Genomic DNA, 25,107 nt, shown 5'->3' with positions numbered 1-25,107 from the left:
CAATGAACAGGATCAGCTTTCTGCTGAGTTTTAGGTGTGTTGGAGAAGAGAAACATTCAAAACCTGCAGGACTTTGTCCCTCGAGGACTGAGTTTGGACACCACTGCCGTAAAGCATGTGCAGTTTTTTTGTACGGCAGGATTCCTGCCACCCTCCTCAAAGTTGCTTCAGGTCAGTAAAATCAATACAGACCCCCTCAAGCCATGACAAGGGTACAAACTAGTTGTAACTAACTAAGACGATGTTTTATCAGAAGAGTTATGAAAATATTTGATGAAGGTTGAAAAGTTCCTTAGTGTTTCTTTAAGCTGTAGGGACCTCTGAAGGATGATTAGTGGGAACAGGATTAACCTGAGCTTAATTTTGAACTTGGTGGCAAAGGCTGTAAATACTTAGGCAGTGTTTCCTCAACATTCATTTAGGAGTGGCCACCCGCCACTCCTTCAAATTGCCACTTTAGTTTTTTTAATCGTTGAGGACTAAACTTAATACAACTAATGACGCTAGCGTTTCGAACATCGAGTAAACCCCCCCCCCCCCCCCCTTGTTTGGGGGCATGGTCATCACGCACGTCAAGCACCTAGGCGACAGCTGACGCCAAGGCAAAGTCAGAGGAGCAAATTGCCAAATTTCAATACAATGAAACATAAAATAGCAAATTACCGACCGGAGAAGAGGTAAACATAAGTTATTAGCTTGAGATAACTCGATGTAGATTTTCCAAGTTAAACAGACGGTAAGTAAAATCTGCAGTCAAGTGTCATTTGTTTACACCGCCATGGTTCCCCAGAATGCTTGCCCCCGCTGCTGAAAAAAAATCCGAGAGGAAACAAATCTTAAGTACGATTTTTTTAGTTTCCATTATTTTTTCAGATTGCCATTATTGCCATTAATTTTGAGGGGAAAAAGGTAGTTTATTCTATTTTGGAATGATGCTGTTAACATAAAATGTGGAAAAAGTGAAGCGCATTAGATACGTTTCAGATACACTGTACCTTGCTTGTACATTCTGGCACATTTATGTTGGAAAAGAAAAAAAATCCTCTCCATATTGTCAACTACATAGAATAGAATAGTCCCAAGTATATAGGTGCGATGAAAGGTTAGGATTCAGGGTTAATTAAGAGCTCAAGAACCTCTGATTGATTAATTAATCGACTAAATGCTTGAATAATTGAGCATCAGTTGCTTTGTGCATCAACAGATATGCAAAAAGATTTGTATGCTTCTCTAGATTAAATTAAACTTTTTTGTACACAAAAGTTACACTATATTTGAGGACATTGCTTCATGACACTGACCTCTTGTCCAGACCTGGCAGAGTTCTCTGCAGAGTGTAGGGATTCAATCTCCCCTTCGATCATTGCTGCCTCAAGACACTCGTGGAGATCCTTGAAGCCATTTACCTGCAGCGGGTACTGGCCAAACATCTCCGTGTTCTCAAATTTTTTACCTAGGGAATTGCACACACGCAGACAAGTTCACATCAGACAATTGCTGAATACAAGAGTAAGATAACAGCAGTCTGTGCTATGAGATGGAAACAGAAGTTAGGTCAAGCACAGAGTCTCCCCACATGTGATTTTCTCTTGTTCAACAAGGCACTAATACATCACGGTCACTTGCACAGCTGTTACACTACAACAATGAGAAGCCAATAAAACAAAGCAAGCAGGAGTTGCTAGCAGACATGCAGATGTGGCATTAAGTTCAATTTATGAACAGCAGAGCCCATTGGCCCATGTTTTGAATGCTCTGGGCCACTATTGTCATGCATAATAAGCACAATGTCAATCAGATGTCAAGGTCTTCCACGATCAATGCATCAGCACTCCTCTACATTGAGAGCATCTCATTAAGACAAGGTCACCTTTCATTACCAGGGGCAAAGACGTGTTTTATGGTGACTGCAATCAAACCGCTCCAACTCTTTCTCTGACAACTTCACACTTTTGCTTTTTATCGATTTCAATTTGACACCTCATCTCACCTTCCAGGACACCTACGGCAAGGAATCGTCCGTAAAAAAGCTCCACCATAGGGTTCTTTGGCTTGTCCTCTTCTCTGAAAGCGACAACATATGCTCACAAACATGTAGACCAGAGGTGCATACAAACAACAAACATGTCTTAATTATAGATAACTAATAGGCAGTTTATTATCTGTTTAAAACTTGACATAGTTACCCGTCTTCTTCAGCCTTCATTTGGAAGGCATCCTCCAGCCAGTCCAGGAGCTTGTGTGTGAACTCACTCACATCCTGCTATAAAGCAAAGAAAAAACATTCAGTACAAAGAGCAGTACACTGTAACAAATTGCTGTTTTCCATTAAAACTGTATTACACTTAAGGATTGGAAAGTGATCAGCTTTGAGACGCTTGCACATACATATTCTTTGAAGAGGAAGGATTTGTATCGATATTTAAATGTCACTGTGGTGCCAGAGATGAATAAGGATTTATTGCGACTGTTTAGAAACTCTTACGAAGCAAGAACAAATAATACTCTTATTTCCTTCTGGTATAAATAGCTGACAAGTCATAATACACATTCAACTAAACATGTAAAGACAATGTGGGAGAAAGAAGGAGGGATAAGCATATTAGATGAGGACCTTGAACGTTTCATCGACGGATACTTTTACAGCTGCGCGATGGAGGATCCTTCCTACGAGAAACCTTCCAAGAAGAGAAAAAATGACACGGATGATCTAGCTACTACGGACGTCTCGGTCAGTATGCTGGACTCCAAAAACAAAAAACTAGATGTCCTCTGCCTAATCCGCGAGGGCGTCAAGGAATTAAAGGTGATTTTGGAATTTGTCAGCCAACAGGTAAGTGACCTCCAACGAGATAATGCCGAGTTACGCTCTTCACTCGCGGATGTTTCAGCCGAGTTGGAGACTATTAAAAAGGAGAATAAAACGTTAAAAGAAACGGTTCTGGATGTCCAATCCTGGAGCATGCGGGATAATTTAATATTCTCAGGCATATCCGAGAACCCCTCTGACAATCCAGAGGCCGAGATAAAAAAAATTATGACGACATCGTTAAAAATTTCTCAGGAGACGGTAAATAATATCTCTTTTCACCGTGTACATCGGCTTGGAGCCCGTAGGGGCAACAAACCACGTCCTATTATAGCTAAATTTGAGCATTTTAAACAGAAAGTATTTGTTAAAAGTAAAGGACGGGAGCTTAAAAGGACCTATTTCGGGATGAATGACCAATTCCCGAGAGAGATTAATGAGCGGCGAAAGGTACTATTTCCCATAATGAGACAAAATAGGCAGCAGGGTAAACGGACTACGATGGTCGTTGATAAGCTATACATCGATGGCCAATTATTACAGAACCCCAACTCCATTCCCTGGCTGTTCTAATTGGCATTGGTGGAACTGAACTTTGTTTGATTATTAGATGTATACATATATATGTGGTTATAAAATCTAAAATATGAATACTTATTATGTATAGGCTATATTACAAATATAATATTAATACATAACTATATCTAAAATATATTTAAAGAAAAAAAATCTCGCTTAGGTTAACATTTACTGGTGTATTGTTACATGTTTAATCCCCCGCCAATTTCCTTCACATCCACCTCCGTTTTTTCACTGTTATATTCACTTACACGTCACCTCTCATTTCACACAAATCACATAAACCACCTAACCACTTTGATTCTATCCTATAACATGCCAATATTAACAAGTAGCCTATACAGATATATACACAGGACTGAGTTTATATTGTTTGTATGCATGAATTAGTTCTGGTCTCCTGGAATGTGTGTGGCGCTCGCTCACAGGCAAAAACAATAAAAAAAAATTAGACCATCTCTTAAAATTAAAAGCAGATATTTGTCGCCTACAAGAAACCCACCTACAAAAATCTGAAGAAAAATTATTTATTGACAAGAATTTTATTCAAGTGTAGTACTCTGCCCTTTATAACAGTAGACAAAGAGGAGTCTGTATACTCATACATAAGAATTTATTATTTACTCTAAATAATACAGTAACAGACCCAGAGGGCCGATACTTTATTATTCAGGTAAAATATATACACTTGGTAATTTATATGCCCCTAATAATGATGATCCGGCCTTTTTCCATGCATTTTTCTCTCAGCTGTTTGATTTAGCAGCGAACTCTACTATTATTATTGAAGGAGACTTTAACACAGTCTTAAATCCATTAATAGATCGTTTTATTAATACAACATATATAAGGCGATTACAATCTACTAAAGTAATAGGGGGAATATATGGATGACTTAAAAACCCGACTAAAAATGAATTGACCCTTTCCGCGGTACACCGGTCTTTTTCAAGAATTATTATTTTTCTTACAAATAATTCTATTGCTGATAAAATTGGTACAAAAATACATCCTATTATTATTAGCGACCATGCACCAGTCTCCCTTACCCTAGAAGTTGATTATACCTTTAAACCACCCCCAACATGACGTTTTAACATCTCACTGCTAAATGACAAAATTATAAGAAGAGAGAGGGCAGACTTTTTGGAAATAAATGACTCTCCAGACTTATCTTTGTCTCTTCTCTGGGAAGCTGGGAAAGCGGTAATTAGAGGTAAAATTATATCATATTCATCTTGTAAAAAGAAACAGGATAAAAAATTAGAAAAAGACTTGGAAGATAAAATTAAACAACTGACGGATGAATACGCAATAAATCCAAATAACCAAATATGGACTGACTTGCAGAATACAAAAATACAGTTAAACAATATGTTATCCAGAAAGACAGAGTTTATAATGCAACAATTGAGATGCAACAACTTTGAATATAATAACAAATCAGGTAAATTTCTTGCAAACCAACTTCAACGCAATCGGGAAAAATCTCTTATAACGGCTATTAAAGGGACAACTGGTGAATGCACACAATCACCAGAAGAAATTAATCACGTGTGAACTGTACCCATCAGTATAATTGTGAAAAGTTATAAAGAACCCCCCCCCCCCCAAAAAACACTGAATTATACACTAAAATGCGATTAATTCTGGGAAACATAGTGGGTAGCTTTTGTTTTTCATTAAATACAGTAATATACCATATCAATGTTGCAACCTGTGATTGAGTTGAAAATGAAGTGAGACACTGCATTTGCCCCATTTGCTATTAATAGTTAAGATCGAATATTTTTGTTTTTAACTGAATATAGTCAAAATAGTGACTGTACTTCCATCTTGAAAACAAAAATCGCTCTCCATCCTCCATTGATGTTTTGGATACACACGTGACTTGAGTTCACTTTCACTCCTGCGGCGCTAGTTGTGATAACAACTTCATTGTTTTTGTTCAACATGCCTAGTGGGAAAAGAGTAGAGGAGATAGAGGACTTAAAGACTTCTATGCTCAAATTGGAGAACACCAATTCTGAAATGAGTAAGAAGATGCTGGAATTGATCCAAAAGGTGGATCCAAATCAAAACTAAAACCAAGAGCTTCTGAAGGAAATACAACAGCTGCGGATTGTGAATCAGGACCAGAAAAATGCAATGAAATAAAAAGATTGGCACATTGCTGACTTGAAGAAACTGACACTGGAGCTTGATCAAAATGCACGCATCAATGATATTATCATTACCAGCATTAAAACTAGGCCGCCCACTTGCAAACTATGGGATATCATGAACGAGATTATAAAGAAAGAAAAGGCTAAGCCATTTTATCCTGACTACTTTTATGCTAATAATATGAAAGAAGTGAACATGAAACAAATCGCAAATAACTTTAATAATTTTTTTGTATCTGTTGGTCTTCACCTAGCAAAAAATATCCCTGACTCCAATGCCGGGACTCAGTTTGAAAACAATCAAGCACGAAACTTGCACTCAATGTTTTTGGAACCAGTGAAGGACACTGAGATAAGACACCTGGTTGCAAAATGTGCAGCCAAATCATCTACTGACACACAAGGCATCAATATGAAACTAATTTAGCTAATAATAAACAAAATTCTACTGCCCCTAACTCATATATGTGGTGGTCGCTGGCTCCGGACCGGCCGGGCTACCGCAAGCCCCGACCGCGCCCTCGGCCTAGTTCTTCGCATGTGGGTGACGTCAGTACACCGGGTACGTATAATGCTGCGTTCAAGTGCGTCATGGAAAACCGCCAACTCACATACTCCCGCACAGTCATAACTTAAAACCACGTGCTTAGAACCGAAACACGGCACCGTTTGATTTTACGTGACTTGGTGCTCGGAAGTACTGACCCAAATCGATCCATACCACAAAAAGTATCGTCTTCGGTATCCATCCCAAATTATACGATAGTCAGTATGTTTTAGGAAAAGTCATTCTACCGCACAAGCTTTGACTGAATCCATGGAAATCATTACCGATGCCATTGATTAAAAATTATATTCTATTGGAATTTTCCTTGATCTAAAAAAATGTTTTGATACAGTAAGTAAATCATGAAATATTACTTACTAAATTAGAGAGAATTTAAATTAGAGGTGTAGTGTTGGACTGGATACGAAGCTACTTAACCAAAAGATAACAATATGTGACAATCGGAGGGAGCATGTCGAATGGACTGGAAGTCATATGTGGTGTATCCCAGGGCTCAGTTTTGGCCCCTAAATTGTTTAATACTATACATAAATGACATGTATAAGGTCTCTAGAGTTTAAATGTTTTTACTTTTTGCTGATGACACAAATATTTTCTATGCAGGTGAGCATTTACACAAGCTAGTCCAAACTTTAAATGAAGAATTGTACAAGCTACTACAATGGTTTAATGCAAACAAATTGTCCCTAAATCTTAACAAGACCAGATTTATGCTATTTGGCAAAAAAGGTCTTAAACAAATTATAAACATTCGAGTAAGCAATGTAAATAAATAGCCAACGTGTTAGAGAACACAAGATATTGGGAATAATAATTGATGACGTGTTGACATGGAATACTCACATAAGACAACAAAAAAAAAATAGTCAGAACTATATCCATCTTAGAGCTCAAAATGTGTTAAATCAGAAGGCACTTCAAATAATATACTGTGCATTAATCCTGCCTTACCTGACCTATTGTGCTGGGGGAATAATTATAAAAGCCGCCTGCAACCCTTGATGGTACTCCAGAAAAAAAAGCAGTAAGAATTATACACAGTGCTCCTTACAATGAACATACACATGCGTTATTTATTAAATCAAAATTATTGAAATTATATGATTCAATAAACTTTAGGACTGTGCAGACAATGTATAAAGCGTCAAAAAATTGCCTCCCTTATAACTTGACAATTCGCTTCCAAGCCAGGGAATCGAAAAATTATTTGAGAGAAAAACATGTATTTGTACAAAGTTCTATCAGAACTACACCTAAAATCATTTTCGATCTCCTGTACTGGTGTAAAACAATGGAATAATTAGGATTCTGAATGAAAACCCTAAACTGTATACAAGGCTCGGTCTAAAAAAAATGTAAACATGGTTGAATGTGATATCTTTGTTCAAGGACTGATAGGGATGGGTACCAAAGACGGTACTTTTTGTGGTATAGACCGATTTGGGTCGGTACTTCCGAGCACCGATTCACGTAAAATCAAACGGTGCCATGTTTTGGTTCTGAAGCACGTCTTTCAAAGTTGTGACTGTGCGGGAGTGGAAGAGTTGACGATTTTCCATGCCGCACTTGAACACCTGACGTCACCCACTCACGCAGGATTTCACGTGCGAAGAACCAGGCCGAGGGCGCGGTCGGGGCACGCGGGAGCCCGGCCGGCGGTAGTGACGGGCGGAGAGCGGGTGCCAGCGGCAGCTCGGCTGAGAGACCGACCGCCGCAAACGGCACGGGGACGCCTACATGCGCCGCCAAACAAACATAGTTTATGAAGTACGAAAGCCTCTGCAATGGGCGGAAGCTGCAATGTCCCCGCACAATCAGCGCACGGCTGAGGGAGGTGTCGGCGGCGGTCTACCCCCACCAAATGAAATCATGCTGGAATGTACACAGCTTTATCATTGTTAAGGTATATAGATATTGTAATTTGGATATACTACTGTTGACCGTATTTAAAATGGCAAAAGAATGTGGCCAAAATGTAGCGAGCATTACAGACCATGTCGGGTACATTCAAATTATTAATTTAAATCAAATTATTCTCTTTGTTCATGTCATGTCCTCTTCCAACTGTCATTTTTTTAATATTTGAGTCCAACGTGAGTTCAAACTTCAAGCTCGCAGGCTTTAGGTCCTTGAAAATGAACTGCACAACTGCATCAATTATTATTAATTTATATATTTACTGTTGTTCATTGCACATAACTTAGAATCACACTTTGTTTTTTTGTAATAATAACTTATGTTTATTAATTAAACTTAAGTAATTGTAAAATGTTAAACCTTTATTTTTACTATTCCTCTCTGGCTCATTTGAATTAAATTTTATTTTATTTTTTATTTTTCAAGTTTTGCATATTGAAAGGTAGTTGTTAAGTTGTTTTTTAAAAATATTTACTATTAAATAAACAATGATTAACATTTGCTACCACTCAAATATATAAATAAATAAAATTAGACAAAAAAATAAATAATAAAAAGAGAGAGAGTACAAAAGTACCGAAAATTGGTACCGTTGAGTACCGGTAGCAATTCCCAGGTACCGAGTATTGGAACAGTACCGGTTCAAATGTGTAAGCTATCTCTAAGGACTGATAGTCATTTGGGAACTGTTCCGCTACTTGCGAATAGCAGCTTTTCTGACTGCTGAATTTTCTTTTACTCTCGTCTGTACATCAACATGGAACGAGTGAACTGGTCTTTAAGTGCTCTGGACAAGATCTTCTCTACGATGAGAACTGGACCTGGTCATCGCTCATGTCCGGGTGGAACTTTCATGTCTGGATATGCAGAGGATAATTGGGGAAGATGGCGGCCGCTGTGTCTAGCCTCACTTGAAGATGAAGACGCTGAAGATCTCTACCTGTTCGTCACGCTGGTGGCTGGGATGCTTCTGCTAGGGATTGGAGCCCTCTGGCATCATCGGATGCTGGGGAAAATGGAGGATGGGCAAAAAAAAGCAGTGGAAATGGCCACTGTGGCTGTGAGCACTATTACTGGAGTGCAAGCTGGACTGTCCAAGAACTGTGACAACATGTCACGGGTGAGGAATGACCTAGCTGCAGCCAACATCACCACGACCAGAATGGGAATGGACATGGCTACAAAACTGAGCAATCTGGAGAGGATTGCATGACGTAAAGCAGCGGTGAACAGGAATCGAGATGAGGAAAAAACCGACTGACGGGTGTGGCTGGGATATCCAATGCTACTGGACCGAACAGAACAGCAAGGGAACTAATTAACGTTTGATCAGCAAATACTACTTGGAAGATGAACTTTTGGAATCAATCAATAACTTGATAATTACTCAACTAGATATTTGACAAATTACCATCTTGATTATCTGCGTCCTAATGTATTGTAGCGATTATTTGGGTTGCCGTGATGGCTTATGAGAAATTTAGATTGAGGGGAGTTGTAATTTCCTCAGCAACCTCTGGGGCACCACGTTGACTTTGCTTGTTTGTAGGAGCAAAATAAACGATAAAAATCCTATTATCAAGTATTCATAATCTGAAGTTGCTACTTTAGTTAATCATGGAGTTCTTTGCTTTCATAAGAGAATTACTAATCCACTCAGTAAAAACAAATAATTCGGCAAAAATTGAATTTCTAGACAACACATTTATTTAGTAAACACACACATATATCAGTCTACCTATAACCTATTAATGAAACGGAATAAAAATGCAAATCAAAGATAAAAAGAAAACATGCAACCTAAGTAACTAAGATAAAAAGGGGATGAAAAGGGTAGATGGGGGATAAAGATGGATGCTGTCAATCCTTTTATGTTTGAATAAAAGCGTTAAACCAGTAGTATATGGTCAGATTGCAATGAAGGCGCAACTTACGGACTGGTTCAGTCGCACGGGAGAAGTTCAGTCGCACGGAAGAGAGAGAGAGAGACTCGACGAGCGTCGATTCTCAGTTGAATGCTGGAATGCTGGAATGCTGGAATGCTGCACCAGGTCTCCGGTTGGTGGCGAGGTGCACGCGCGGCGTGGAGGCCGCGGCAGGTCCTTGGCTGGCGCACGTCCAGCTGGAATGCTGCTCGGGAGTCTCTGGCTGCTGGTCGGTGATGCACGCGCGGCGTGAAGTTCATGGCAGGTCCTTGGCTGGCGCACGTCCCAGTTGGTGGTGATGTGCTTGCGCGGTTGAGAGGCCGCAGACAGGGCGTCTCGAGCGCACAGCTGGGGCAGAAAAGGGGTCGCTGACGCACAGCGGCTTGGTGCCTAACAGCCGTCGCGGAAACGGGTCGGCGGGGCGCTGCGTGATTCCAAGAGCGGAAGGTAGGTGGGTCGGCTCTCCGCAGGAACAGACGCGTGCGCTGTGGCTCAAGTCCGGGCTCAAAGAAAGAAGCCGTGGGGTCACCCTCAGCGACCACGTTTCTAGTGATGATCAGGAAAAGTTCATGGGGCCAGACAAGCGGTGAAGAGCAGGCGGGGGAGAGAGCAGGAGGGGAAGAGTCCTTGAGCAGTTCATAGGGCGAAGGAGAGGGGAAGAGAGAGAAGTTCCTTCGCACGCTGGCTTTTAAACTGTGTCCCAGGGGGCCGGCAGTTTAATCCCACCTCTTCCGTGCGCATGAAGCAGACTTGGTCGACTGAGACCAAGCTTTTGGGATAGTATTTGATCATTTTTGCCAGATGCTTCATTTATCATTCTGAACACATTTCAAACATTATCGCAATCATAAAGTTATTGAATCTGCTAAGTTTACTAATTAGCTCAACTTAGGTGGCTACAGAAATTACACACATCATTCCTTTGAGATAGACATACAGGTTGTGTACAAAGATAAACAACAGGAGTCACTTGATGTCAGTCAAGTACATAGAGTCCGTGTATGTTCCGAATTATGTAGACTTCAGATTAATTAGGAGCGTCAGGATTCTTGAGGATAAAAGATGGTCTGGGGACTGATAAGCAGTCTTATCGCTATGGTATGCGTTTCCTGGGGGTAATAAAAACGAAATCCAGTCCCTGCTGGAATGAAACTCAAAGAGTCCTTTTTTTAACTGAAAACACAGAGTTAAGACACGCACACACATTCCCCAGGGGGAAATGTTTAAAAAGGCAAATAAAATGGAAAAATTTAGAGTGACGGGCAATATTCGTTACAGTATTCTGGGGACAGGAATTAATGAGCTTCGGCTTCATCCCGTCAGCCCTTTTTCTTTTCGGGTGTAATTGTATGTGAAAATGTAATGTTGTAAATTGTCACAATGATTGTCCGAAAGGAAAAATGAACAAATAAAAACAAAACAACAATGTCACGCCCTCAGAGGGAATGGGAATTTGAATACTCCCACAATGCATTTCACTATGTTCAATATCTGAGTTCTCCACTCTTATGTGTTCTATAATGGGGATGGCTTTTTGTGACTTTAGTGAGTACTATAATATTTGGCATTAGGCATTAGTTTTACAATACAATACGTGTGATGATGATGTGTTTGATTGGCAACATGGCTGTGAACCGTGTTGTTTTTGACCAGACTTAATTAAGTCAATTCTCGCTCACTGCTGCATCCTGCTGGCATTGAGTTGTACCTGCTTTAAGTGTGGCGAGGTGATGCCACTTAATCTCTTCTTCTTTTTATCTCTCAGATGTTATTTGCAAGATGGAGCAAGATTGGTCGACAAAGTAACTTTAAGTGCTATCGGAGTAGTAACTGTAGTCAATTACTCAAGTGCATGAGGCGGCATGGCTCGGTGGTAGAGTTGTCGTCTCCCTTTCCGAAGGTTGTCTGTTCGATCCTCAACACTTGTGACCATGTTATCGAAGTGTCCCTGAGCAAGATACTGACCCCAGTAGTTCCTGATGCCGATAAATTGAGGAAGGAGTGTTAAAGCGCTTTGAGTAACTAAGGTAAAAAAGTACAATATATGCATATAGTAAAAGCCTGTAAAATTATGGCAACACTGCTACCAGTACTTTACTGTAAACAATGAAAATACAGTAATTTACTGTTAAGTTGATAACAGCTGGAGGCTGTAAAATAACAGTAACAAGATGGCAAAACAGCTGCCAGTATTTTACTGTAAAAAAAATAAAAACAGCATTATACTGTAATTTAGTGAAATCAGCAACTACAACAATTTATTGTTAAGTTGCTAATGGTTTGCAGACTATAAAACAACCAACAGTAACAAGTTGGCAACCCTGCTGCCAGTAATTTACTGTTAATTTACATGGGAATTATTTTCAGTGTAGAGCATGATCTACACTGTAAATGACTACTTTTGCATTGACGGCCGAGATAAGAGGCAAGCAGGTCAAATAATTCAAGTCGTCGGCTGCTAGGCCCTAAGCTCAAGATTTGAGATGACTCATCTTCACAGAGGAGTCCACAAATTACTGAATTTCAAAGAAACGTGAACATCCCGTGGCCATCGTAGACCTCAGGACTGCCTGCTGATTTGGGTAAATGCATACCTAACCTGACAAATACTAAGCTAAGTGGCATGACTGATGAGTGGAGAAGCCATGTGCTTGACCCCAGTTAACAGCTACAAAGACACTGGCTTAGTGTAACTGCTTATGTAAGGAGACGAACCAAAGTGTTTTATACGCTGACATGAGGGCCTCACATTGTATGATGTGCTTTTGCATAGTTCAGCAAGGGATGATGTGGGTTTGAGGATTAATTGTTACAGATAAGAAAGGTTAAGTGCCCCATAGTCACTGGGGCTGAGTTAGCAAAAAGAACACTTGCAGTAAATCCTGGAGAAGTAAAGAGAAGGCACAACCAGGTGGGTAAGAAATATTAAACATTAGCATTATATAGAAGCTGAAAAAATAGGTTTAAGTTACCTAAAAGCTAAAAATACTTTTGAGAAACAAATTTACAGTGTTCTTGATCTATCCTTTCCATTTCAACTATTTTATTGCTGTTACGACTTTTAATTCAGTGCATCACAAGCTCATCTATTCAATCAATCAATCAATCAATCAATAAAAATTTCAGACTCAAAGAAGGTCCATAAAATAACATAAAAGAGACAAACTGAATTTAGGGCTAAATTATACTATTAGATTATATTGCATTTGAAATATAATTGCGATTTGCCAAAACAAAACAAGCGTGAAAGTTGTGATTTAAATACTCATTGAAACGGAGCGGAAGGGGGGAAAGAGGGGGGAGGAGAAACGTCACCGCTGTAACTAAAGCCTGACGCCATAAGTGCACGTAATTTTCATTGAGTTTTTTTGTCTCATGAGACTATGAGAGTGTCTAACAAGTTTAATCTGTTTGATCTTGGTTTTAAAACAAAACTTCACCGTTGTGTGTTATGACTTTTCGGCTGCCATAGTGTTGCGCGTTTTGTATGAGTGTGCACGCAAGTGTGCGGCTGATAAATTTGAGTGTCTGCTCGACCTATCGTGTGAACCATCTCAACAGTCCAAAAACGTCTTCCGGTGAAATTGTAAACGGAAGCGCCCCGTTATTATTGCTCATCATAACTCATCGTCAACATACTGCCTCTTTTAATGTACATGTATCGTAGCGTTGGTGAATTAATCAGGCCAAGCGACGAACTAACAACAACTCTTTAATGACAATTTGCAAGTAACTGTCGGCCGTAACCACACCAGAACACAACAGCTCCTAACGTGCTTACCTTACCAAAACAAAAGTCTGTGTTGCCTTCAAGACCCGTCAAGACCATGGGAAACTCGCCAACCCGCAACCCACCCACAAGGGTTGCTATTGAATGCTAGTGTTTTTTAAATCAAATCGAGAATGTTACGTCATATAAGCGGGTATAATTTTACTTTTCCTACACTTTAGCATGTGTGAGTTTACCGACTGGAGATCGCTCAGTTTAAAAAATATATATATGTATATTGAATTTATTTATTGATACATTCAGTGTTTAAAAAGTGCAGTGTTTGTATGTCATGTTTTATGCAACATGAAAAGTTATAAGGATATATTGAAGTGGTCAGGCCACAAATTTGTTTGCAATATTGTTATAATATGCACTTCATTTATTACTGATTTACAGTTTAAGCCATACATGTGTGACAGAAGTATGTTGTCATGGCGAACAAGACTACATATGTTAAGGCCTAGATACACCAATCCGACGTCGGCCAAATGTGACGACCCAGACTATTACGTACCTTTAGCGCATGCTCCATACCATCTGCGGCAATAGTCATTATTCCTAAAGGCAACCGGAAACCTCTTCACGGGGGCGGGATATAAAAACGTAAACATTGCATACCTTTTCCTCTCACGATGTCCCTTCACGATGACCGCCAGACCCCCCCCACCCCCCGCTATTTGCACAGTATCGTATATATAACAGTAAATCCAGTCGTGTCCCCAAGTCATGCCATAGTTTGGCTTTCATACCTTTGTCGGCAAACCTTTTAACGGCAATATCATACAATGCCGGTCTCTCTTGAGCCAAAGAGACAAAGTCATCTTCCCGATTTTCTGTCCAGACAGACATTCTACGTTCAAATGTTCAAGCATGGTTGGGAGAACACGTTGCCCTCGCTCCTGGCTGACATTTCGGCCGACCTCTTCCGCGTTCACGCGCTTCTTCCACAGCGAAGCGGAGGCGCCGGGGTAAACGCGTCGGCCAGCTGGTGAAGCAAAAACGGGCACTGTAACATGCTTCGTCCCCTGCTCGTTCTCGAAAGCATGGATGTACTCCATTGGGGCGTATCTTAGACCCTGTCAACTCCTGGCTGCTACGATCATCGGCTCACCCGAAAAGCTTCGGCCGTGCTGCCCTCCTCCGCGTGCCGACCTCCAGCTTCTGAAGGAGACCGCCGGACGGAAGAGCCATGTACCCCTGCTGCTCCCACAAGGATGGTGCTGTTAAATGCGCGGTCATTGACGAACAAAACGTTTGAGGGAGTTTTTCCTTTCCTTGGTCTGACGAAGACCTGGACAATCGCTGGTAAGTCCACCGCTATGATTGAATTACTACCACCTGGCTGTGCTTACTTGGACGTTCCAAAGACATCGGGCCGAGGTGGAGGAACGGCAACTATTTTTTAAAACAAATTTAAATGTAAACAATGTCTATTTACATCGATCAACATCTTTGAAGTCACCTTCTTTCACCAAACTGTCACTGTGCTGTACTGTGGCATTTACTGACCTCCAAAATACAGTAAGGACATTTTAAACGACTTTGCAAATCTTGCCGAAATCATGCTAAAATATGATCATGTCCTCTTTATGAGGGACTTTAATATTCATGTGTGTTGTCCTGAAAAACCATAAAGTTGAGTTGAGTACTGTTTATCCGCATTCGTCACGTTCTCTTCTTGCCCCGTGCGCTGATTCGCTAGCTAACAGCCAATCACGGTGATCAAATGCCCCGACGCCGATTCAATGTCGAATTTGGCTGGGACAACATTTATTTTGGCAATATATCACAATACTTGTTCACACGATCCGCAGTATCGATCCATTAAGTGGTATTGCGAAACTTGATTGATTGATTCAGGAGGTGTGATTTTGTTGTGTTATTTGTAAAGATTCAGCCTAGCAGCCTAGCAAGTTATGACTTACCTGCTGTGACTCACTGGACTTAAAGGCGTCTTTAAGAATTTCCACTGCCCGTGACGGATCCACATATTTCCTCTTAGACCCAACCATTAGAGAGAAGAGAGTTCTCAGCTCTTGCATGAAGGGAAGGTTCCTGTGTTCCTAGTAAAAGCAACATAAATAAAATAATTTAGGGCTTGACTGGGCAATTAATCATCCAGAGGGGCCATGTGAGAAAATGGAACGACTATTGAGGTCCATGGCAACATCCATCCATCCATCCATTTTCTTAACCGCTTGTCCTCACAAGGGCATGTTAACCTCAATTGTGTACTATGTTTATATAAATTTAATGTACGGGTACATATAAGCAGTAAATTGTTTCATACAGTGTGGTGTGGGGTTTTATAATAAGGGAATAAAAAATGATGAACAAAATTTTAAGCAGTCATTACAAAAACACATTAATGCAGTATAATTTACACTTACAGTATGCAATTGCTAGAGATAGATAGAGAGGACAGGGAGAGGTGGGAGAGAACCACTTAATATGGTCATGCTGAAAGTTAAAGGTATACAGACCCTTTTCAAAAAAATTGTATATGATGGCCCACAATTTAAGTGATTTTAATTATTTATTTATTTATTTTTACATAATTTGGGCTTCCCACTCATATCACCCATGGAAATAGGATATCAAAAATGTGAATACTGTGAAGAAATCACCATGAAGACTTCTCAGTGGTTTGCATGGGGATAAAAAAGGATGGATGGTTTTTCAAAATAATATGTCAATCTTCAATAGTTGGTTGGATTCCCTAAGATCTTTGTTTTTGGGTCTGGTGGCCCTAATATGATAATATGATAATACAGTATTACAGTAGGAAAATGATGGGCCACAATACAGTATTAGAGGAAAATTATGGCCACAAGACTCAAGAACAAAGAGCTGACAGCAAGCATCAAGAAAACCTAGACTTCCAGGACCCCCAGGCAATGCCATGGCATATGGAGGCAGTGATTAAGGCTTAGGGATTCCCAACCAACGACTGAGGAATGACATCGTTTTAAAAATACCATCCATTCATCCATCTATCCTTTTCTTCTCCCATGTAAAAACACTGAGAATAATACATGGTGATTTCTTCACAGTATTCAAATTGTTTGAAATCGTTGTAAAGGGTTTTATGAGCTGGAAGCCCAAATGTTCTACTTTTTGAATGGAATTATCGAAATAAATGAACTTTTCCATGATATAAGTTGAAAAAGGTCTTTATACATAGTTGCATAACACACATATAATAAAAAATTATAAAAAATGTAAATACGAGTTTATACCTACAACACATTTGAAAAAAATCCCATATCTTGCTAATAATAAATACATTTGTTGCTTTTTCACACACACATAAAAGTATAGCTCGGCTCAGCTCTGACTTTGCAATTCATACACCTTCATCTCCATTGTTTCAGGAGTAAAGCAGTAGACCTCTTACCTTCTGGTTTCGAGGCAGGTCATGGACCCTGGCTGGTGAAGAGTAATTGAGCACCAGCCGCTGGAACTCAAGCAGGTTAAACAGAGACTGAGGGTGGAAATTTAATGAAGATACATTAGTGATTTCTGCCAGAAGGAAAATTTTAACCATAAAAATCGGAAAATAATAAGCACTTAGAATGCCCTACTACTACTTGTGTGTGGGGTTAGCATGTTCTGCACATAGTCCTTTAGTTTTCCGACAAAAAAAGTCATTTCCTTTTACCTTGACTAGTTTCGGTGGGAAAGTTGAAAAGTTCCTTCGTCCCTGTTTACAGCTTCTGAGGAAGGCCCCATATCACTTCCCATATTCATCCCATATTTATAGAGCACTTTAAAACAACCACCTCTATTTTCTTTTGATGGAAGCCAGTGGCAGCAGATACAATGAAAATTACATATATTTCAATATAACGTGAATTCATATTGCACATATTCGTCCAAAGCACTGTCCTTTTTTGCTTGACATAGTTATTATGAAGGGATTACGATAGTAATCACACGACGTACATTCACAACAGCCATAAATCAGCTACTGAGCTCATTAAATTCCCTGCAGCACACATAGGCCAACCGATATAGCATGATCACCTGTACAAATCATACGAGTTGGGTGCGTGTCTTGACCTCTGCCGAACCACTGAAAATGACTCACGGACTTACTGGGGTTCAGTCGAACACAGGTGAAGAAGCACTGGGATAAAGACTTAATACTCTATAGGTGTGATTATGAGTGGCTGGCTACCAGTCCAGGGTGTATTGAACTTTTTAAACTGCGCCGAGCCAGTGATGTCACCATTGGCCTGACACAACCAGCGTTTGATTAGCGGTTAATGCATTGATGAACAAGGAAGCTGGTAGTATAATATGCTTCAATTTGTTGCTAGATTCGGAACTTGTCTTCCTGGATTGATTACGAGGGACACGGCCAGGCTGCTGATGGGAGTCAGCCTAACAACAACTGTGAGAGAATGCCGTGACCACTGTATCAAATTACACACGTATCGTTGTAATATAAATACAGTAATAAATCCTCTTTTTTTTTTTTTGCTTTTTGGGAAAAATGGGCAAAACAAAGGTGTTTGACTAGAAAGCATGCTCATGCATGTGTGTTTGGGTGTGCCCACCTGAATGACAGCACTGAACCAGCAGGTATTGCCAACATTTTTCAAGCCTACAGAGCAGTTGTCTATCCTCTTCCTGTCATGTGGGTTGGGTGAATCACTCCATACTTCTGTATGGGTGCGCTTCAGACTTGCCTTGTTCTCTGCTATGCTGGCCTCCAAAACTCTAAGAACATAGGAGTGGTATAAACAAAACCTAATAATATAACATAACATAATAGCCCCCAATGTCGGTAATACCAATCTGTTTGCTACATTCTACTTTTCTAATCACATGTTCTCCAGGACTTATTTTAACTCATCATTCAAAAACTGGTTAATGGGCCTGTAGTAAATGAAATTTGTGGCTGCCACCTGCTGATTGCTTGCTCCTCATCAGTGATGCCTGTCTCCCTGAATGCCCGGTTGGACTCTGCAAGGCTGAGGGCAATTGCTCTCTGAAGGTCATCTTTATCATCACCAGTCAAATCAATGACATCTAAACGAAAACAAAAACAGATTGACTGAAAATATGGTGTGCATGAACAGTTACTACTAAGGATTGTGGTTATTGTTAGAATAAATGTACATAAGTTATCCCATATTTACTCTTACAGTATTGCAAAGCATTTATTCAGCAGTATAACCTTGTTTGAATCATGAAGTTGTCTGTGAAGAAGAGCAGATCGTGAGAAAGAGCATGACTCCTACTTCTGCAGCTGCAGAACAGGAACTGTTCCCTTATCACAAGATAAGGACTGTAACATTTTGTTGTTGGAGCGCCAAAGAAAAAGACGTCTGTATTATTATCTGTGCAATGACTCATATCCACGATGGTTTTAATGTTGCTGCTGTGTGCTCCCTCCCCTTTAAAACAGCAACGGCTGTGTAACTAGGGAACGCCCTGTAAAAAATAAAAAGAGATAGCTCGGGAGAGTGTGTCTCAGAGCAGGTAGGAGATTGTGATCTGTGCACATCTCTGTCCGTTCTCCTCGCGAGCAAAAATAATCCAAGTCTCTTGTCTTCCTTTTTTGTCTGTTTATTAAATGTTCTAGGTTGACTGAACCTGATAGTTATGTTATTGGTAGTAGTTTCATATTGCCCTTTTTTGTTTATTTTATGTGTTTAATGTCTCTATACTTAACACTTTTAGGCAAGACAAAGATGCTTACTTGAGTCTGCTTGGCTGCCCACGCTGATATATCGGTCATTGGACACCTGAGAAGTCTGATAGTAGGTGGTCTCATCCTGCTGAGAAACCTTGGCATTCTTCTCTGTCAGAAAGGCCACAGCCTCAGCCAGGTCTCCATTGCTCACCTGCAATGTGCCATGCAAGTTGAGGCCAGTAACCACCACACGACTAATTGACATTGTAACAATATGTCACAATATGATAAAACATGATTTGCTAATGGGAAAGGCTGTGATTTTCACTGGGAGAGGAGCGGAGTGGTGCAAAGCAGGCAAGGACAGAAGTCTACGCTGCACTTAGAGCCAACAGCACATTGTCGCACTGGGTGCATGTAGTTTTTGGCGAGTTTGCTGTCTCAAAGGCCTTGAAGCGAATTTGATTATTTATTTATTTTTTAATGGGGCTTATCGCTGTTTTTGAAATCGGAAGATGTTATGACGTATAAGCAGGAAATTTTTGCCGTGGTGAAAGTGAATGGGAAGTATCGTGGTCTTAATGGAACTGAAACATCTACCCCGTGTCCTCAGAGCCAACTGCGCCCAAATGTCAGACTTCATCATAGTTGCTAGGCTCATTACAACTTTTGTCACATTTCAAATGAAGCTAGGCTAGCACTCAGTATGCTCTGTGATCATGTCTACAAGATTTATCAAATAAAGACATTGGTTTTGCTTGGGTTTTCTGCATTCTATGACCTTGGCTTTTGTTTACTGTGAGTGAGACTATGTAAATACAAAGAGCGACCAACTTACCGACCGCAGTTGTAGTGGCGAGCGACCTGGCAGAATGAGAGCGCGTCTCGTAGTATGACGTAATCCAAGGATAACGTATAATAATAATTTGTTTTATGTAAATTGTATTGCTGAATTTTAGTTTTAAATGGCAACAAAACTACTTTCACAAACCAAATTATTATTTTTTTTATATAAAATAAATAGCGTCACAGTGGATACATGTCTGCCTCCCAGTGCAGAGGACGTGAGATTGAGTCCGGGGTTCAGGCTTCCTGGGTGGAGTTTGCATGTTCTCCCCGTGCTTGCGTGGGTTTTCTCCGGGTGCTCGGGTTTCCTCCCACATTCCAAAGACATGCATGGCAGGTTAATTGAACACTCCAAATTGTCCATAGGTGTGATTGTGAATGTTTGTCTCTGTGTGCCCTGCAATTGGCTGGCAACCAGTTCAGGGTGTACCCCGCCTACTGTCCGAAGCCAGTTGGTATAGGCTCCAGCTCCCCCCGCGACCCTTGTGAGGACAAGCGAGAAATGGATGGATGGATGGATAAAATAAATAAATAAATAAATGCACAAAGGGGCACTTTGGGCATCATTGCCAAAATGGCCTGTGCCCCGGCACCCATAGACACCCCCCCCCCGACTTCCTCTGCACGTGCCTGATTGACAGTACTAATTCTCCATTCATGTTGAATTGTAGAAAACAGCACGATGAGTAGAGAGAGCAAGTGTGGAGCGATACCTACTGGAGACGTGAGTGTAAACGAATTCAGTTTACAATGAAAAAAAATAAATTTGTGAAGCAGACAGTGAGAGTCTAAAAATCATTTAAAACTCAATATGGATTTAATATTATGAATATGAAACATGTCAGTCAATATGCATCATTTAAGACTAATTTAACCTGAGAGTAATGAACAGAAAGTGGAGATATTTGGAAAAATTTTAAGGCAGGCAGCTATAGCACGTCATACACAAGGAAACTCAGTCTGCTTTACGTAATTAAAAGTACTATATTTTAAAGCAAAAACAAACAAAAAAATCAAAAAAACTAAAGACACCTACAAAGTACGAAAATAAACGTTAAAATTTGAGAGATTACTAAAATTAGTAATACAATTTACAATTTAAGCTAAGTTTTTAACCTGGAATGAAAAATATTCACACTTTAACATCACTTTCATATTTAATTTAAAAGTCATTGAGTAATATTTTCTTTCTAGTCACATATGCACCAAAATGCAACATGTGACTTCAGAAGTATTTGGGAGCAAACAGTTACTATGCTTTGAGCCAAATTCATGTCATTGGCCTCTCTGTTGATCGGTTAATAATTAATTCAATGTATCTTAATTGAAAATGATACTCAGTTTATGACAACAGTTACCTTTTTTGCATAGTTTTTTGTACACTATAGACAATGTGTATGTGTATATATATATATATAGAGAGAGAGAGAGAGAGAGAGAGAGAGAGAGAGAGAGAGAGAGAGAGAGAGAGAGATTTTTTTTTTGGGGGGGGGGGCTAATTTTATAAAAATGCTTCATGTGTTTGTGTACCATATTAAAATACTGACAGAAATAACACTTCAAGTCTAATGATGGCTTAAACTTTTATTGTATTCCTTTTATATCTGTCCATCTGTGCATCTCCTAGAACAGGGGCGTGCAAACTCGGTCCTCGAGGGCAGAAGTCCTGCAGGTTTTTGAGGTTTCCCTCTTCCAACACAAGCTGATTTCAATCAACAGGATCGTTATCGGGCTTATGCAGAGCTTGCTGATGAGCTGATCATATATCAGCTGTGTTGGAGAAGGGAAACATCCCAAACCAGCAGGACTCAGGCCCTCAAGGACCGAGTTTGCCCAGCCCTGTCCTTTCCATGAAACCTAGTGACGCCTCTGCTACACAGTGTAGCTAAACAGATCACACCACATGCTAAAGACACCAGGTTGTTTTTTCCCACGCATCACCTTTCCTTCCTTATGTCTGTGACTCAAATGCGCACACATCTCTCCGCCGCTGTGAAAAATAAAATTTGGACAATGAACGCGGCGCTTGCTATCATTCCTGGAGGCTGGCGAACACAGCTTTACCCAGATTGGGAAGCACCACGGTGCAAGTTACGCAACAATTTGTCAATGGATCATGAATGCTTGGGCGAATGCAAAAGCCGGCATAATTTCCGAGGACACGACAACGAGACTGACTGACAATGAGACGGAGCCTGGCGTGTTTGATGGAGAACTTGCCCAGTTGTTTGTTTCGGATACAGAAGATTATGAGGACTTTGAGGGATTTGTGGATTAGGATTGATCAACAGCAACGAGAGTATATTGTTATATACTTCAAGTACAACTGAACTCACTGTTCACATTGTTTCTTCAACCGAACTCAGTTTTGTTCTGCTTGCTGCCTTTTTAAAAACATGCTTTAGCACAGAGGTGGGAATCGAGGGCCGGAGTCCTGCAGGTTTTGCATGTTGCCCTTCTCCAACACAGCTGATATATGATCAGCTCATCAGCAAGCTCTGCATAAGGCTGATAACGATCATGTTTTTAAAAACATGCTTTAGCACAGAGGTGGGAATCGAGGGCCGGAGTCCTGCAGGTTTTGCATGTTGCCCTTCTCCAACACAGCTGATATATGATCAGCTCATCAGCAAGCTCTGCATAAGGCTGATAACGATCCTGTTGATTGGAATCAGCTTGTGTTGGAAGTGAGAAACCTCCAAAACCTGCAGGACTCCAGCCCTCGAGGACCGAGATTGCCCACCTCTGCTCTAGCACTAGCATATGTTTTAGCATAATAGTACGCTACCATATGTTTTGAGCTAGCGTATGTTTAACCGTTCCTGCGCCCAATAGTGCAGTGCACCTTATGTGTGTGTAAAACACAGAAATAGCACCCATAACTGTGACTGCGCCTTATAATACGGTGCGCCTTATTGGTTGTGACAATACGGTAGTCCAAACCAAACTGTTCGAAAGCATCCTAATTATCCTGATTGATAAGGAAAAGTTTTAGTCAACTCAAACTCAAAAGGTGCAAAACAGCAGCTCTCTGCATTAGGTTTGACTGTGGACAGTCATGGTACAGGTCACGGGAGAACACTGGGGGTCTGCATTTGTGTACTGTGGCTGCTCACAAGTGTGGAAAGAGTGATAAGGCCAAATAGATAAGAGAGATAAGGTCAAAATGTTTTCAAGTTCCAGAACTTTCAGTGGCCACTGTGCAAAGTATTTTTGGGAGCAAATGAGTTAAGGGAGATTTTTTTTAAACATATACTTGATCCACTGCAGAAGATGGGTGATTTATCAAATTTATTTCTGACAAGGTGCTTTTTTATTTTGACATACTGTATATTTGGTTTTAATTTCTAAGTATGCACAGCAGAAAATTAGGCAGGTATTGCTATACCAGGCTTAAAAAGTGTACTTTTGAGTCAAAATAAAATCTTGGTAATTTCAATAAATTACAAATGAAAAAAGAATTAAAACTTATAATGCTGAATGAATTACCTGCAAGGCCTGTTGGAGGAGCTGAACATCTGTGGTGCCTGTGACCTCTCGTAACTGGTTTAGTAGCGTCTGCTGGTGCTGTTGAGGGGAAAAAGAGCAACAACTGCTATGAGTAGCGATTCTTTTGCCATTGACAATTGCCATTGCCAAGGCTTGGACTCTTATTTACCCTTATTTCCAGTGAGTATTATAATTTATCTAAAGAGGTGGAGAATTCAGATCCAAACAGTATAAACCAAGTCACAGGTGCTTGCTTCAATTCAACTGGCAGATAATGAGCTCTTTTACCTGCGGGTTTAGTAGAAGCTGCTGTGGCTAAAGCCAAATTGTGGCAAGGTTTTTACTTTCTGGATTCTCTACAGTCCTCTAGTTATCTTGTAGTTGATGGCATGATTAATCTTATTTAGCAGAGTTACTGTATTTGGTCATTTGGTTTACATTACTAAATTACATAAATAATCGAAATTCAATTACAATATCAATTATTACACTCCACAAAAATAAAAGATTATAAATATAAATTTTGAGTAGTTTAAATTTACACTTGCACCTTTTTATTTAAAATGTGTCTAATTTAATCAATCTTGTTTGGTCCAAAAAGAACTTGCATAATTATAGTGTTTCAAAGAAATTTTACATGTTTAAAGTATGTATACATGTATAAATTGTATAATGGACAGGAGGCACTATTGTGGCACAATGGTTGTTGCCGCTATAATCCTGTAGAGTCAAATAATTATGAGAGTTTCGGATACGAAAATTTATGTTTCTGCTTGAGTGTGACGTCAGGCATATGCACGCTTTTCCTCTCGCTCCGCGGTAGCGGTTGGAAGGCGAAAGTGTTGGGAGTGTTTGGACGCAGTATGTATGCATGAAAACATTGCCACCTCCCTGTGATCTGGTATCGATTACTCACGACGTCACGAACCATATTAACGTAAGGCACATTAGTAATAACGTCTCGGCACTCTGGGCGCGTGCACATCACTGGCTTCCATTCCGCTTTTCGCCAAAGGGGTCGCAAATCTGCAAAAGCTCAGAAACTTAAATCATGCCCCTTTAAACATTTTCTTGTTTTGTACCAAAAAACAACAAACAAAAAAAAAAATAAGATTGTCCTAATTGTGATTTCAATTATTACCAAATTAATTGTATTAATATTTTCTTCATAATCGAGCAACCCTATATAAATAATATATATAAATGGTCAGATAAAAAGGATATTGTAAAGCTTTTTGGGGGCAAATTGTTTTAAAGTACAGCTTTAAAGGTAACTTTAATCAAGAATTCAAACAGTAATAAAAACAGTTAACCGTTACACTAGCTAAAAAAAATTAGCACACCACTGTCCTGTAAAAAAATAAGACCAAGTTAAATCATTTCTATATTTTGT

The 25,107-nt window shown here is 40.0% G+C and overlaps 1 protein-coding gene across 2 annotated transcripts in view; it reads right to left on the bottom strand.

The window, feature by feature from the left end:
• Positions 1 to 25,107, bottom strand: part of usp25 (ubiquitin specific peptidase 25) — a 65,035-nt gene that overhangs the window by 38,126 nt on the left and 1,802 nt on the right. For both annotated transcript variants that reach the window (XM_086098038.1, XM_086098039.1), the window contains exons 2-10: positions 23,715 to 23,792; positions 19,446 to 19,590; positions 18,649 to 18,772; positions 18,298 to 18,460; positions 17,133 to 17,219; positions 15,661 to 15,798; positions 2,187 to 2,263; positions 1,991 to 2,064; positions 1,302 to 1,453 (exon numbers count right to left, since the gene is read on the bottom strand). In XM_086098038.1, coding sequence (XP_085954164.1) covers positions 1,302 to 1,453; positions 1,991 to 2,064; positions 2,187 to 2,263; positions 15,661 to 15,798; positions 17,133 to 17,219; positions 18,298 to 18,460; positions 18,649 to 18,772; positions 19,446 to 19,590; positions 23,715 to 23,792 — 1,038 coding nt within the window. The remainder of the gene's footprint in view (positions 1 to 1,301; positions 1,454 to 1,990; positions 2,065 to 2,186; positions 2,264 to 15,660; positions 15,799 to 17,132; positions 17,220 to 18,297; positions 18,461 to 18,648; positions 18,773 to 19,445; positions 19,591 to 23,714; positions 23,793 to 25,107) is intronic.

The sequence above is a fragment of the Leptonotus elevatus genome, chromosome 16, assembly GCF_054856555.1.
Source record: "Leptonotus elevatus isolate MCC_2025b chromosome 16, RoL_Lele_1.0, whole genome shotgun sequence".
Taxonomy (NCBI): Eukaryota; Metazoa; Chordata; class Actinopteri; order Syngnathiformes; family Syngnathidae; genus Leptonotus; species Leptonotus elevatus.
The sequence above is the reverse complement of the archived record's forward strand: the minus strand, read 5'-3'. Positions and strand labels throughout refer to the sequence as shown.